The sequence below is a fragment of the Nicotiana attenuata genome, chromosome 3, assembly GCF_001879085.1.
Source record: "Nicotiana attenuata strain UT chromosome 3, NIATTr2, whole genome shotgun sequence".
In the NCBI taxonomy this organism is placed as follows: domain Eukaryota; kingdom Viridiplantae; phylum Streptophyta; class Magnoliopsida; order Solanales; family Solanaceae; genus Nicotiana; species Nicotiana attenuata.
The window spans coordinates 63,450,739-63,465,188 of NC_031991.1; the positions used below are offsets into that span (position 1 = coordinate 63,450,739).

Genomic DNA, 14,450 nt, shown 5'->3' on the forward strand with positions numbered 1-14,450 from the left:
CTTCAACCAACACTTTGACATTATTATCAATCTTTAATACCAAAAAAAATTCCAAAACACTATTCAATTTGCTAATGTTATTATTATTATTATTATTATTATTATTATTATTATTATTATTATTATTATTATTATTATTACTATTATTATTATTATACATTATTCCCCACAAATATTTTTCACTCTCCAACCAAATAGTACCAGAAAACCTTATCTAGGAAAATGACTTGGCATACCAACAACAACGAGTTTATTTCCATTCACCAAAATGATTGGTGTCATTTTAGGAGGGGGGCATCAGGAAAGGAGTTATCTTTCGCAGTGACTAGCCAACTGCAGAATAAATCCTAAGACGGTAGAAAAAAATACACAGTTCAGCCCATTCATGTACCAAAAAGAACTATTAACAAGGAACCGGAGTAATTTGCAGCTATCAACTTTTTGATTCACAGTTCTATACAAACTTTATCTGCAAAGAAAACAATCAAAGCCACCAGACGCCATTTTCAGGGCATGCTACCTCAAAGGAGCAGAAACATGAAAAGGAAGCACATCCAGGATGATCAATTTTGAACAATTTTCCAACATCACACCTTCAATTGTTGAAGATTTCTTAGGGAGCACTTAGCCTTACCTTGTTGAAACAACACAGAAAAGGGAACTCCTACATCGTCATTGACTGGGAACTCTGAAGAAGGAAAACTACTCTAACCTGCACATCTCAAATTCAACTGATGACTCTGGAATGCACATCTCTCTCATAACGACCTTGATGAATCAGACTGTCCTTGCATAAGAAGTTGCAGCTAGTTCTATAAAATTAAAATGTTTTGATTAGATGTAGAAAGAACCAAGGACACTACTGCTTACAGACACTAAAAACATTCATCAGCCTACTATAGTGAGTCAAAGCAAGTATGTGCAACAAAACAGTCCAACTGCATCAGAAAAGGCCTGGGCAGAAGGCATAATTATTGAATATTGGAAAGTAAGAATGCTAGTCAATGACTAGGTTTATGGGATGCTTTTGAATGTTGAACATCCACAGAGGTAGTACCAACAAATGCTACCATACTTGGAAAGACACAGATAGTATCAGTGTATCAAAGTTGCCAAGGCTAAATTGAAGTGCAACCTCCATTAATAGGAATAGAGTTCCCAGCTTAACTGTAAAAAAGATACTTCTCTAACAGTTGAAAGTAACATAATACCTTCAGCATAATAAACCAAATGCGTTGGTATAGTACTAGATGTGCCTAAAGGCCTAGAACCTCAACCACAAGAATCATTGTGGTGGAATAAGTACAAAGAGCTATTGTGGTATAGGAAGTTACGGAAAGCAAAAGATGGTAAACTCTTTGAAGAGTGCAACAAAGTTAAGAGAGAACCTAAGAAGGTTGCTACCCAATGCCTTAGGTACGACTCTAGATGACTTGTACCAAAAGTTAGGGACATGGAACAAGGAGAAAGAAACATAAAGCTAGCACGAATGATAGAGAAAGGTGTACAAACTTAAACTATGATAAGTGTATTAAAGACAATTCCCCAAGTTTTGAAAGAAAAAAGTGAGATCAGAGAGAGATGATGTTATTATGATAAATTGCTACACTCAAATCTTGGAGGATAACTTTAAAGATCTGCATACGTCCCCAGAAGATAAACTTTAAGCAGTGGTTGGAGTGGTTGGAGCAGTATGGCACCAAGCTATTCAACCATATATTACGCAGTGGAAATTGGCCAAACATGTGGAGAAAGAGTACTTTGAGTGCGATATAAGAACGACGAAGTCGTGCAACGTATTATTAAACCTATGACGTCATATGATGAAACCTTCCTACAGAATGACAGAGCATGTACTTATAACACTAAGAGCATGATAGTGAACAATTCAGATTTATGCTTGGTAGATCTATAACAGGGATTGCATCTTTTGCAAAGAAGAGAAATTTAGAATAAAAAGTATCTCCACTTGATATTCATTCACCTACAGCAAACATATGATCCAGCACACGAATGTCTTTTGGGGTGTACTAGAGGAGAAAGGACTCATATTCTTTATATAATATTTATGCGATAATGTATATGCACAAAGGATCCATCACAAGGGTGAGAAAGTTAAGGAGATGCACAGGAATTTTCCATGATTGTAGATTCACATCAAAGCTCTGGCTTGAGCCCTCATTTGTTTATGGATAAGCTAACCAATGTACAAGGGTAAGATATCATAGCGCAAGCTAGCTGCAGATAATACCGTGTTAATTGATGAAACCAGCTTCCGACTCAAGCAAAATTAAACTATGAAGAACCACGCTAGAGAATAATTGACAAGATAGCGATACCTAAATATATATAATTTTGGTATCTAGGCTCCGTACTATAGTAGAATGGTTGGATAGCTAAAGATGTTACACAGGATAAAAATAAGAGGGCTAAAATGAAGGAATCCTATGCCAGCACTATGCAATAGGATATACCTATCAGAGTGAAAAGCAAGCTTTATAGAAAGGTTATGAGACTAGCAATGTCATATAGAAGAAATTGTTAGCCCTCTAAGGTCCAACATATAAACTAGAAGAGTGCCACAGAAATGCAAATGTTAAGATGGATTTGCAGTAATATAAGATCAGACAGATTGAAAATGATCATAGGCGATAGAAGGTACAAGTAGCACATATAGAGTAGAAGGTACAACTACCATACAAAGAATAAAACGAGGTTGTCACCGATAAATAAGTATGACACTAGTGACGGAAGATATTGAAATGGAACTAGGTAGACCTCAAATCACATGGAAAGAGGTAGTATCAGAAAACCGGCAATCTAGATTTCATGTGGACTTAATGAAATAGGAGATATCAACTAATTAGGATTGAAGCTCAGATAGTTGGTACCCTCAGTCTAGGTCTGGTATTTGGTAAGCGTCTTTTGGTCTATTTAGCTATTAGTTTGGTAAAGAAAAATGTCAAAGAACTTTTAGTTTTAAGAAACCTAAGTATTGGGATAAAACGGGTCCAAATAGAGTAGAACGAATTTGACTATTCGTATAGTTGGCCCTACTAGCTTGGGATTGAGGTGTAATCGTTGTTGTTGTTGGTAAAAATTAAAATGATACTCCCTCCATCTTAGGCTAAATGACCTATTACTCTTTCAAGAATCCAACTTAATTAGTTATAAATAACGGTTCTTTTAAATATTTTAACATTTTAAAATGTGTAAAGTTTGGAAAGCTCGCATTATCACATAGTTAACAAACATCTGAACTTCTGTCGAAATTTAACTTCACCGCCTAGTTACTTTAACTCGTCAGATAGTCATATTAACCGTTGATAGTGCACAAGGACTTCCATCATGGGATGGAAGGAGCAAAATGTAACTTTACCTTATTTTGTTTAGGTGGTCTAATTGGAGGGCCACTAGCATTTGGTGAACTCATCCTTTTGACAGGCACAGATCTTAGTGAGGACCTAGATTTGTTTGAAGATATTAGTGCTGAAGAAAGAAGAGCATCAACGGCATCACGTTGTTGTTTCCTCTCTGATATTGCATGATCAAGTTTTTTAACCTGATTACTAGCCCCAACTCCATCTTCCGCATCCTTCTGCATAAGAGTTGCCTTAGCAGGCTTCTTCCAACCTCTGGTATCCCGCTGTTTGTCATCCCGTACCAAAGGTTCTTGACATCTTTCAGATGCAACTGATATTGTATGTTTATGGTTATCACCCCCTGACTTTTTTGAATGCCCCAAGTTACTCTCTAATTTTTCACATTGTTTTCCGCGAAGCCCATGAGCTTTCCTCTCTTTCCGGTGCTTCTTACTAATCTTTTCACAACTTTCATTTGATTCTGATTGATTTTCCCCATGCAAAATATGCACACCCTTGGTATTTCTTCCATCATAATTATCGAGATCCTTTTTCAACAAAAGACTGCTTTCGTCTTTAGCTCTTTGTTTTCCCTCAACATTTTTTCCAGACAGATCAGCACATATTAGAGTGTCAACTGGAGCTCCAGAGCTCGTGTTTTTTCTTTTCCTTTCCATCACATGCTTTACATTCTTATTTTGTCTATCAGCACGCTCACATGTGACTTCATCCCCTTTAACATGCTTCAACTTCCTTGAACAATTCTCTGGGTTTTCTAAAGTCAAATGTTTCTCCAGATCAACTGAATTAAAAGTAGAATTATATGGTCTTTTAAGTGTCATCACTAATTCTCTTTCTTTTGCATCCTTCACTAGAGCTGCCCAGCTTTGGTTCCCCTGCAATGTCCTTGTGTTCCCCATGATCCACAAAGAAAGTTTTGCCCTAGTCAAAGCAACATTCATCCGCCTTACATCAGCCACAAAACCGATACGGCCAGCATTAACCTGTGCTGCAGTCGAGCATGACTCGAGTGCCCTCACTGTGGAGAGTATAACTATATCAACTTCTCGACCTTGAAAACCATCAACTGTATTGAACTCCATGTCAGCGGTGATAGAAGATCCAAATGCACTTGAAAATCGTGAGCGTAATAGAGAAAGCTGGCGCCGATAAGGAGTTATAATACCAATTCTTCCACCAACAAATTCAGATGGGAACCTAAATATGGCACAAGATGTACAGCTTAAAAAGAATGAAAGTAGAATTTTAGAACAGAAAACCAAATAAATGTACCTCTTCTTGAAAAATTTTAACACTTCAACTGCAGCATCAGCCTCACACTCGTTGTAGAGCGACAATGTGCCCGATTTTTTATCATGGAGCTCCTTGCCATCAACAACATCAAAGAATACATAGGGACCAAGGCCCTTAGTCCCATGAAATGATGCAACTTTGCTGGACAATTGGTCTCCATTAACCAACTTACCATCATAAAAATGGAAAGAAGGAAAGCGGCATATCTCATGGTGCATCCTATACTGCCATTTACAGAAACCATTAGATGACCGATAGTTTCTAGGTGCTGATAAAACAAAAACCAAAAAACCTGTACAACAACCAAGCACCATATATTCCTTATTTTTTGTCATTTGGTAGACACGGAGATAACCGCATTTGTTAACACTTTGGGGATCGAAAAAAGTACAGACACCATAGCCTTTTTTAAAGACAATGATGCAATGCTTAACGGTTAGTGCTGACCAAGAGCAAACAATTTAACCAGCAGATAGTTGATCAAGAAAACTGCAGCATGAAATTATTCGAAGCATTCTTTCATGTCACATCAATTGGCTGTTGTCTCATGCAACCTATAGTCATCTCAAAATCTTGGAGGTATATTTTGAAACCAAAATATATACAAAGTTTGAGTGTACACTACCTGCTGTGTGAGCATGTTAACAGGATAACCAGCCCTTTGCAAGCGTTCAAACATGCTACATTGGAAGGAAAATTTGCTGGCGATGTTAGAGAGAACTGTGGCTGGAAGCTGCTTTGGATCACCCACCTTCAAGACCAAAATTACTCTTCAGTTAATATTATTAACCTTCATTACAATTTATATGCGTCCCAAGCTTACCATGACACATCTAGTTCCCTTTGATTTTAAGAGCTGAAGTGGAATGAGGGAAGCAGGTTCCAGAGCCTGAAAGTTGCAAAAGGCAAATTATTAGATAAACCTGAATGGTAATCCATCCTATAAACATCAAATGGAAAAAGAAAAAGAAACCAGGGAAAAGAAAGAAATAAACGAAACAATTCCATACTTGAGCAGCTTCATCAATCACAACTGCATCAAATAGGACACCCTCGGATGCACTGCTAAATCTCTGGCCGGACACAGATGCTGCACAAACCCCATAAAGATCTCCACCACAGCCACTCAGTGTAGTCACCACAATCTCAGCTTCTTTTAGTATAGCCTTCCGTAATTTATGTCTAAGAGCTTTTTCCTCTTCATTAGCTTTCTTCTCCCGTGCCTGAGCAGCAGCAAGATCCATGTATACTGATTTCTTTTTTTCATATAATATTCTCAGCTTTGCTTCTACTTCTGCATCAGACAATTCCTTTGCATTATCTGCTTTATCAGTGTCTCCTTCCAATAAACAGTTGGAATCAGAATTTCCATCCCGTAAACTAGCTCTTTTAGCTTCATAGCATCTGATAGTATCAACCAACTTCTCAAGATTAGACCGCAAGAATGTCAAAGTATCCTTGTCGGCGTCATTCTTTGGATTACTTGCATTCATTTTCTCCTCAGCTATGCGGTGATCAACAAGTGTATCAATGAAGAACGGCAATGAATTAGCATGAACTGTTTTTGCATTACCTACTCTAACAATATAAGGCTTGTACATCATCCCATCACTACCATAAAGACCTTCACTGGTTATTCTTGAAACTAGTTCATCTACTGCAGCATTTGATTGTGCACAGATGAGTATTCTTCTCTTAATGCCGCTTCCCATCTGTTTATCATTTTCAAAGTCCTCGTTAAGTTGTCTAGCCAAGGCTGCGTCCTGCCATGCCCTAGCAACAGCTGCAGCTTGGCCAATCCGCTGTCTTGAAGCAGTGCAAGACATTCCAGTAGACTTTGGACCTCCACTTGATGATCTCCTGGTGTCCACTTCAGAGAAAGCAAGCAACACACTGACAATGGCTACGATCACTCTGGTTTTTCCAGTACCTAATAGAAGTTTGTCCAACAGTGAACAAAAAAAAAAAAAAAATTGGCATAGCACAATGAATAGAAAGAAATAGATAACAATAACACACCTGGAGGACCCTGTATTAGGGATAACTGAAATTCCTTTTTAGGATCAAAAGGTCCAATAGCAGCACTAATAGCTTCCAGTTGACTGCCATTATATGCCGATTTGAGGACTTGCTGCAAGGGTCTAGATAGTTTATTGAAACTCTCACTGTGATGTTTACAGAGATCGTAACTGCTGGGATTCAAGATAACAGGAAGCAAAGGGATTCCCCTAATAGCCGACAATGCTTGAAATTCTCTTACTTGAGAAGTTATGGTCATTAAACGACTAATGCACCATTTGCTTCGCTCAACAAGAAGCTTTCGAGCTCGGATCAGATGAGGTCTATTTTGCAAGTACACCCTGATGAGTAGGATACTTGATCTCTTCTTACAATCTTTTTCACGCTTTTCCACCTGCAAACAGTCAGGATGCTTCAATACCACAGCACCGAGACATTCACATCTATGTCTAATTGATGGTACATGGTTTTCAAAGAACAGTCGAACAAACAAATGAAGGAAGTGAGAGGGGGGGGGGGGGGGGGGGGGGGTGGGGGAGGGGGTGGTGTGGGGGGGGGGTAGGATTTAAAAGGAGTTAATGCACTCAATAATAGTGATCAACAATCCCCCCCCCCCCCAAACCCCAAACATCCTAAACAGAAAACATATACTGAGTTTATGCACTGAAAAAAAAAAAAAAAACAGGTGTCATACCAAAAGCAACCAATTTCCTCCAGAATAGATATTGTAAACATCCAACAATAACTGGTCATAACGTAATGGAGTTCAACTAAAGAAGCCTATGCAAATAAGAAAATGGTTCACCTTTCCAACCATGTGAATATCATGAGAAGAATTCCTCAGGGGTTGTCTTGTAAGCAAAATAAGATCATTTTCGGAGCAGCTTTGAGAACCGGCTGAATCAACATCCTCGTGAACACAGCGAATGAAGTGAAAATCATCAATTCTTTCAACTGACATAACAGAAAGACTGCCACAAGACATCTCTTCTAGAGAAGTTATCTCCTGAAATGAACTCTGCAGTTGTGCTTTGAACTCCTCCAGTACAAGTGGTCGAAAAATTTCAACATAATCATCAGCAGATTGGAAACAAACAGGAACCTGCTTTAATTTACTCAAACTATCATTCTTTCCTTCACCTGCAGTTTTTAATCCAACTGTTAAGAAGTAATCGAACTCTAAAATAGGTCTATACCAGTCATCAAGCCTCACAGCTTTAAATCTTTTCACTCCATCATCCAATCTCAAAACGTTAGATCTATTTTCAACTGGTAAGCTGAGTTGAATGACTTTCCGTTTTGGACCAGATAGACTTGCTTTTATGGAGAATGATTGTTGACGCCTAGCTGAAGTGAGGAAAGCCAACTCCCGATCACTTTTGTTTTCACTTACAAGCTCTTTCAGGACTGTATTATTAGTTTTCATAACCCGATCACCTTCCCCATCGTTTTCTTTGAAACTCACACCTCCATCAGATGAGCTCCCTAGAGCAGAATGAAGCTGAGAGGCGACAGAACTATCTTTTTTCGAAATCAAATTTGTATAATTCAAACGGCACTTAATATCAGTTTCCTTGCTCTTAGGCTCTACAACTTTTGATTTGACGAGAGAAGATTCCTTCCCCGCCTGTAGTGCATCTAATTCAAGTGGCATATCCAGATCCAAACAAAGATCAACTGGCTGAGAAATCTTCTTGGAGTCAATTCCTTTCACAGGATCAGAGTACAAACCTCTTCCAGCAGGTTTAGGATTAAAGCTGACACAGGAGTTAATATCTGCACTGGCAGAAATAACTTTTTCTCTTTCATCACCTGAATGAACTACCAAATTAACTCTTTCCTCACCAACTAATGTTTTCAAGTCCGGAACATGCACTTTTTTAACCTCCCCACTAAAAGGCTTGGCTGTTTCAAATAAAGATTTGTCAGCAAGCACAGATTCTACACCAGACAAACATTTGGAAACAACACTAGCTTTTTTCAAGTCAGTGGTACTCCCATCCACAAGTGAAACAGAAAGCCGAGCAGCTTGTCTGGTCAACTCATTCATTGGAATATTATCTGCAATCAGCAACGTGGTAAAAGAAATTTTATCTAAGGAACTCATTATCATAATTCATAATGGCACAACAGACAAGAACCCCCAGGATAACTTTACAAACAGAGTAACAAACTCACCACATGAAATAAGTTTCTCAATATCTGCAGCTAATGAGGCAGGGACACCACTGCATGATGCTTTAATTAGAATCAGCAATGAAATTAACGCATCTTTCCAATATCTGACCACTACTGCAAGTGGCGAATGCCCCCAATCTATCAGATTACGAAGACATTGTGTCACTGCATTATTAAGCACTGTAGTTGGATCATTGCAAAGCCTTCTGAAAACCACAGGAAGGGTCTCTAATAATCTGATGCAGGTCATCTGGAATAAGAAGAAAGCATACTTCGTTTAAAAATTGCAGAAAAACTTTGGTTCAGAATTGCACACCAAAGTTTTTAGTCGTGAATAAAAGAAGATTTCTACATCCTCGGCATTCACATTTTCCAACAAAGTAGTCAGCTATTGGCCAAATGCATCTGAAAATTTTTCAAAAGTCTGTACGCTAATTTTTTTTTAATGAGATAAATTGTTTCATTACTGGCATCAAGAAGATGCAATGTATACAGTCTGTAGGCCACATTTTAACACGTAAAATTCAACAAAATCAATCATTTTCTCATCAGTACAGTAAAAATTCAACAAAATCAATCATCCCTTGTTTTAATCTTTCTTTTGGTACTAACGAGTAATGAGATCTCATTTTCATAGAAATGAAGTGATACTTCAATAAACTCAACAGATAATTCAAATGCCGGACCACATCGAGGATAAGAGAGAACAGGGACAATTCCACACATGTGACAGAAATTCCGCTTGGCTTTTGCACAATCAACCCCACCTAACAACAATGCAACCTCCCCTTCTTAAGTCACCAGCAGTAAGAGTTACTCCCAACATTTCAACTTCCATCATCAGTTTGTTTAGATAATTCTAGATTCTGCGATAATGCCGTAAAGTTTAATTGCAATGGAGAGTACTCCCTCCATCCCAATTTATGTGGACGATGTTTGACTGGATATGAAGTTTAAGAAAGAAAGAAAGACTTTTGAAACTTGTGTCCTAAAACAAGCCATAGATATTTGTGTGGTTCTACAGCATCTCATAAGGGTAAAAAAGGAAAGTGTAAAGTTAAATTGTTTCAAAATAAAGAAAGTTACCATTCTTTTTGGGAAAAGTTAGTCGGCGAAGAGAAAGAGATACATGGAATATAACATTCAGAAGATCTGCGAAGACTTGGATATTGAAAGGATGTTGAGTTGAGCATCCTAGCTAAAATATGCTTAATACATAGTTTCCCCCGGAGGCTAATACAGAGATATTTTTCTTCTTATGTGACCAACCAATGCTGCAGCATATATAGAGTGACTATTATTTTGTGCGACGAACCAAACATTATACATTTAATACAATATTTTATAATGATAGAATATATATATAATCAAATGACCCCTTAAGCATTCTACCCATATCCCCTTTAGACACCCCTCCATCACAGGAATCATTTTACACACTAACACTCTGAATGTATCTAGGACACCACTTTTTCTACGCGGCACACATGTATTTTACACACCAACTGAGTGCATGAAGAGGTAAAAATCTTGTGTCCGATGCCTTATTTAAGCGCCACACGCCCAAATTTTTTTCCAAATTTTATTTTATTTATTTTAGTTTGGAAAATAGACCAATTTTTCCTTTAGAAAGTCACCACCATACATCTTCTCTTTCTTACTTACATATTTTGCTCTTCTTTTACGTTTTCCTTTCTTTTTCTTATTCTCTCTTTCTCTTTCACTTTTTTTTTCACATCCTCACTTGAAACATACAAAAACAATCAAACACAACCAATTTCCCATACTAACATCTGAAAGAGTTTTGACACATTAAATCATCGAAAGTTGGGACTTGGGAATGGTCAAACACCTGGCGCCTCATACTTAGAAGCTAAAATTCACCAAAATCCCATATGGGTCCGCACCAAGAATGGACTCACTGTTGAAGAACATGAAATGGGCATTGAGAGCTAAAAATCGGTGTATAACAAATTGAGGTTATTGGGAGTTTGTGGTTAAAATTTCAGACGATTTGGTGAATTTGAGGTTGTCAGTTTCTATTGTTGGTTGGGTTTCATTCGGAGTGTTATTGGGAGTTTGTGGTTAAAATTTCAGACGATTTGGTGAATCAAACATTGTGAGGCCATTACATAAACATGTTTTGAGAAATTGGTCAAGCACAAAAATGGTGTGCTTAAGACACGCGTCGAAAAGATTTGGTGTGTAAAATGATTCGGTGGTGGAACGGTGTGTAAAGGGGATTTGGGTAAGACCTCAGGGGGCAAACTATGTATTATGCCGCTAAAATACAAAATGTTCACATCAACAAACAGGTATATGAGTCTCTGACAAGTGTTTTTTTATGTTTGACATAAAATGACAATATAGAGTATTAGGGAGGAGTATTATGGAGGGGTGAGAATACTTCATGGAACACATTTCTTTTAAGGTAGCGGATGAGAGTAGGATTAGTTTTTGAGCGCATAAGTGGTGCGTTGAGAATGCATTGAGGGAAGCATTTCCTAATATCTATAGAGTATCTTACCAAAAAGAGATGATAGTTCAACAAATTTGTAGGTCTCACGAGGGGGATAGTTCATTGGGATTTGAGATTCAGGAGGAACTTACAGGAATGGGAGATGGAAGAATTCCACAAATTGGTGGAGATATTGTATGGGTTGGATACACCGATTATTATATTGGATGTGTGGAAATGGCGAGAAAGTAGAGATGGATTATTCACTGTTAAGTCTTTTTAATAAAGGATATTAGGAGGAAAAGAACATATTTTCCCTCATTGCTCTGTTTGGATTCCTAAAGCACCAAGAAAGGTGTGTTTCTTTGTATGGTTGGGTGCGATGAAAGTGATTTTTTTTTTTTTTGAGAAGGTAACATATTTGTATTTTAATATAAAAACTTCACTAAAATTCTGAAGTCACCCATAATTACAATGAAAGTGCCCAAAAAGAAAATAAAGACACTTATAATCCTTGGTCTTCTCACAAGGAATCTAGAACATCAAAAATGGATTCATGATCCTCCAAAAACTTACCTTTACACCAAAAATAGAAAAGAGCTAAACATTTCATCTTTATCTTCCGGATGTTACTGGCAAAACATCTTTGATTTCTCTCTTCCCAAATTGTCCACCATATGCAGGCTAGGACAATTCTCCATCTCTCTTTATAACTATAAAGGATGCCCTCTTTATTCCAGCAAGCTGGAACATCAAAATTTCTTCCGGCATTGCTCATGAAATTCCCCTTAAGCTGATAAAAGTTCTCCATATTTGAACAGTGAATTTGCAATGCAAAAAAAGATGGCCAATTGTCTCTGCCTTCTCTCCACATAAGTAACATCTAGAACACAGATGGAATCCTCTTTTAATTAAGTTGTCTTGTGTTAGTACTGCTTCTTTTGCCAGTAACCATGTAAAGCAAGCAACCTTGTAAGGAATTTTTACTTTCCATATCATCTTCCATAGCCAACAACCAACCTGATTGTTGGACAAGTTGAATTCCTTATAAGCAGACCTAACAGAAAACTTCCCCTGTCTATTCCCTTGCCATATGATAAGATCTTGATTAGAGTTGATACCACTGAATAGCTCCAAGGTATTGTAAAACTCAATTACTCTGTCAATCTCCCAATCATTTAGCAATCTTCTGAATGTAAGATTCCAGCCTTAGATTAGTCCATGCCTCATCTAATGTTGCTTGTTGTTGTTGATTCAAGGAGAATATATCAGGAAAGAGTTCCTTCAAGGGTCCTTGGCCTAGCCAATTGTCATCCCACGGGGAAATCTTCCTACCATTTCCTACTTTGAACTTGGATTTGTTAATCACTTTTGGCCACAGATTTCTAATTGACTTCCACAAACTGACACCATATGGACTTCTCACTGGTTTGGTTGTCCATTTTCCTTCCATTCCATACTTCTCCCTAACAACCTCTCTCCACAATAAGTGTCCATCTACTGCAAATTTTCATAGCCACTTCATCATCAAACTCTGATTCTGAACTCTCAGGTTTTTGATTTCCCAGTCCTCCTACCTTCTTGCTAGTAGTCAGAGAGCTCCATTTAACCAGGTGGAACTTCTTCTCACTGTTGTCTTCCCATAGGAAATTTCTTCTAAAGCATCAATTCTCTTCACTACATTGACTGGAAGTGGAAATAGAGACATCATATAAGTAGGCATGGCATCAAGTACAGGGTTGATCAGAATTAGCCTACCCCCCATAGATAGATATTGATTCTTCCAATTCACTAGCTTCTTTTCACACTTCTCCAGCACACCATTCCAAATTCCTTTTGATTTGCTCTTGGCTCCCAATGGCATCCCCAGATATACAGTAGGCAATTCACCTACATTCCCACCAAGAATATCAGCAAGACTTTGTAGCTCCATTACCTCATTGACCGAGTAAATGAAGCTTTTGTGCCAATTTATGTGTAGGCCAGAAGTGCCTTCAAAGAGAATGAAGATCACCCTTAGTACTTTCAATTGTTCTCTATCCGCTTCACTGAACAAGCATACTGCAAGAGTGAAATCCTCATGTTGCTATCAGCCCTACAGTTCACCTTGAAGCCCCTGATCCAATTGTTTGTCTGAGCTCTTTTCAGCATATCATTCAATCCTTCCATGGCAATAATGAATAAGAAAGGGGAAAGGGGATCCCCTTGTCTCAGACCCCTCTGGGAAGGGAAAAAACCAGTTGGTGCTCCATTGATGTGTACTGAGAAGCTTACAGTGGAAGTGCAATATTTTATCCAGTTAATCCATCTTCCACCAAAGCCCATTCTCCTGAGTGTTTCAAAGAGAAAATTCCATTTCAAATGATCATATGCTTTCTCATGTCCAGCTTGCATAGTATCCCAAGTTCCTCGCTTGTTTTCCTTGTATCAATGCATTCATTAGCTATTAGGACAGCATCCATGATCTGCCTGCCTCTTATGAATGCCATTTGTTGAGAATCCACCAATTTGTTGACCACCTTTTTGAGCCTCTCAGTCAATAACTTGGAGATGATTTTGTATATACTGCCTATCAAACTGATAGGCCTGAAATCTCTCAATTCTTTGGCCCCCATCTTCTTAGAAATCAAAGCCACAAAAGTAGCATTAAGGCTCTTTTCAAAAACTCCTTGCTCATAATAGTTCTGAACAACAGCTACCACATCCTTTTTAACCACGTCCCAGCAATTAGTGAAGAAGGCCATTAAGAAACCATGCGGAGCAGGTGCTTTGTCACCTGCACGTGCCTTAACACTATCCCATATTTCCTGTTCTTCAAATGGACTTTGCAGCATTAAGTTATCCTTTGTTGTAATCAGCTGGTTGTTTCTTATGGAACTAGTGGCCTCCACTCCTCTTCTTCTGTGTATAGGTTTTGATAAAATCTGACAATCTCCCTCTTGATATCTTCAGGATTTTGCAGAAATTCCCCTTCTACTATCAACTGATCTAAATTATTATATCTCCTGTGAGCATTAGCTTTTTTGTGGAAGAACTTGGTGTTACTGTCTCCCTCTTTTAACCAAAGGGCCCTGGATCTCTGTCTCCATGCTACTTCTTTGTGGTTTGGAATCTCCTCA

General features: G+C 38.1%; 1 protein-coding gene across 2 annotated transcripts in view; it reads right to left on the minus strand.

Annotated features, from left to right (window-relative positions):
* Positions 216–14,450, minus strand: part of LOC109223930 (helicase SEN1) — a 33,252-nt gene continuing 19,017 nt past the window's right edge. For both annotated transcript variants that reach the window (XM_019388425.1, XM_019388426.1), the window contains 9 exons: positions 8,874–9,123; positions 7,501–8,756; positions 6,696–7,089; positions 5,687–6,606; positions 5,500–5,565; positions 5,302–5,427; positions 4,656–4,900; positions 3,380–4,580; positions 216–812 (listed from right to left, as the gene is read on the minus strand). In XM_019388425.1, coding sequence (XP_019243970.1) covers positions 807–812; positions 3,380–4,580; positions 4,656–4,900; positions 5,302–5,427; positions 5,500–5,565; positions 5,687–6,606; positions 6,696–7,089; positions 7,501–8,756; positions 8,874–9,123 — 4,464 coding nt within the window. In that variant the 3' untranslated portion in view covers positions 216–806. The remainder of the gene's footprint in view (positions 813–3,379; positions 4,581–4,655; positions 4,901–5,301; positions 5,428–5,499; positions 5,566–5,686; positions 6,607–6,695; positions 7,090–7,500; positions 8,757–8,873; positions 9,124–14,450) is intronic.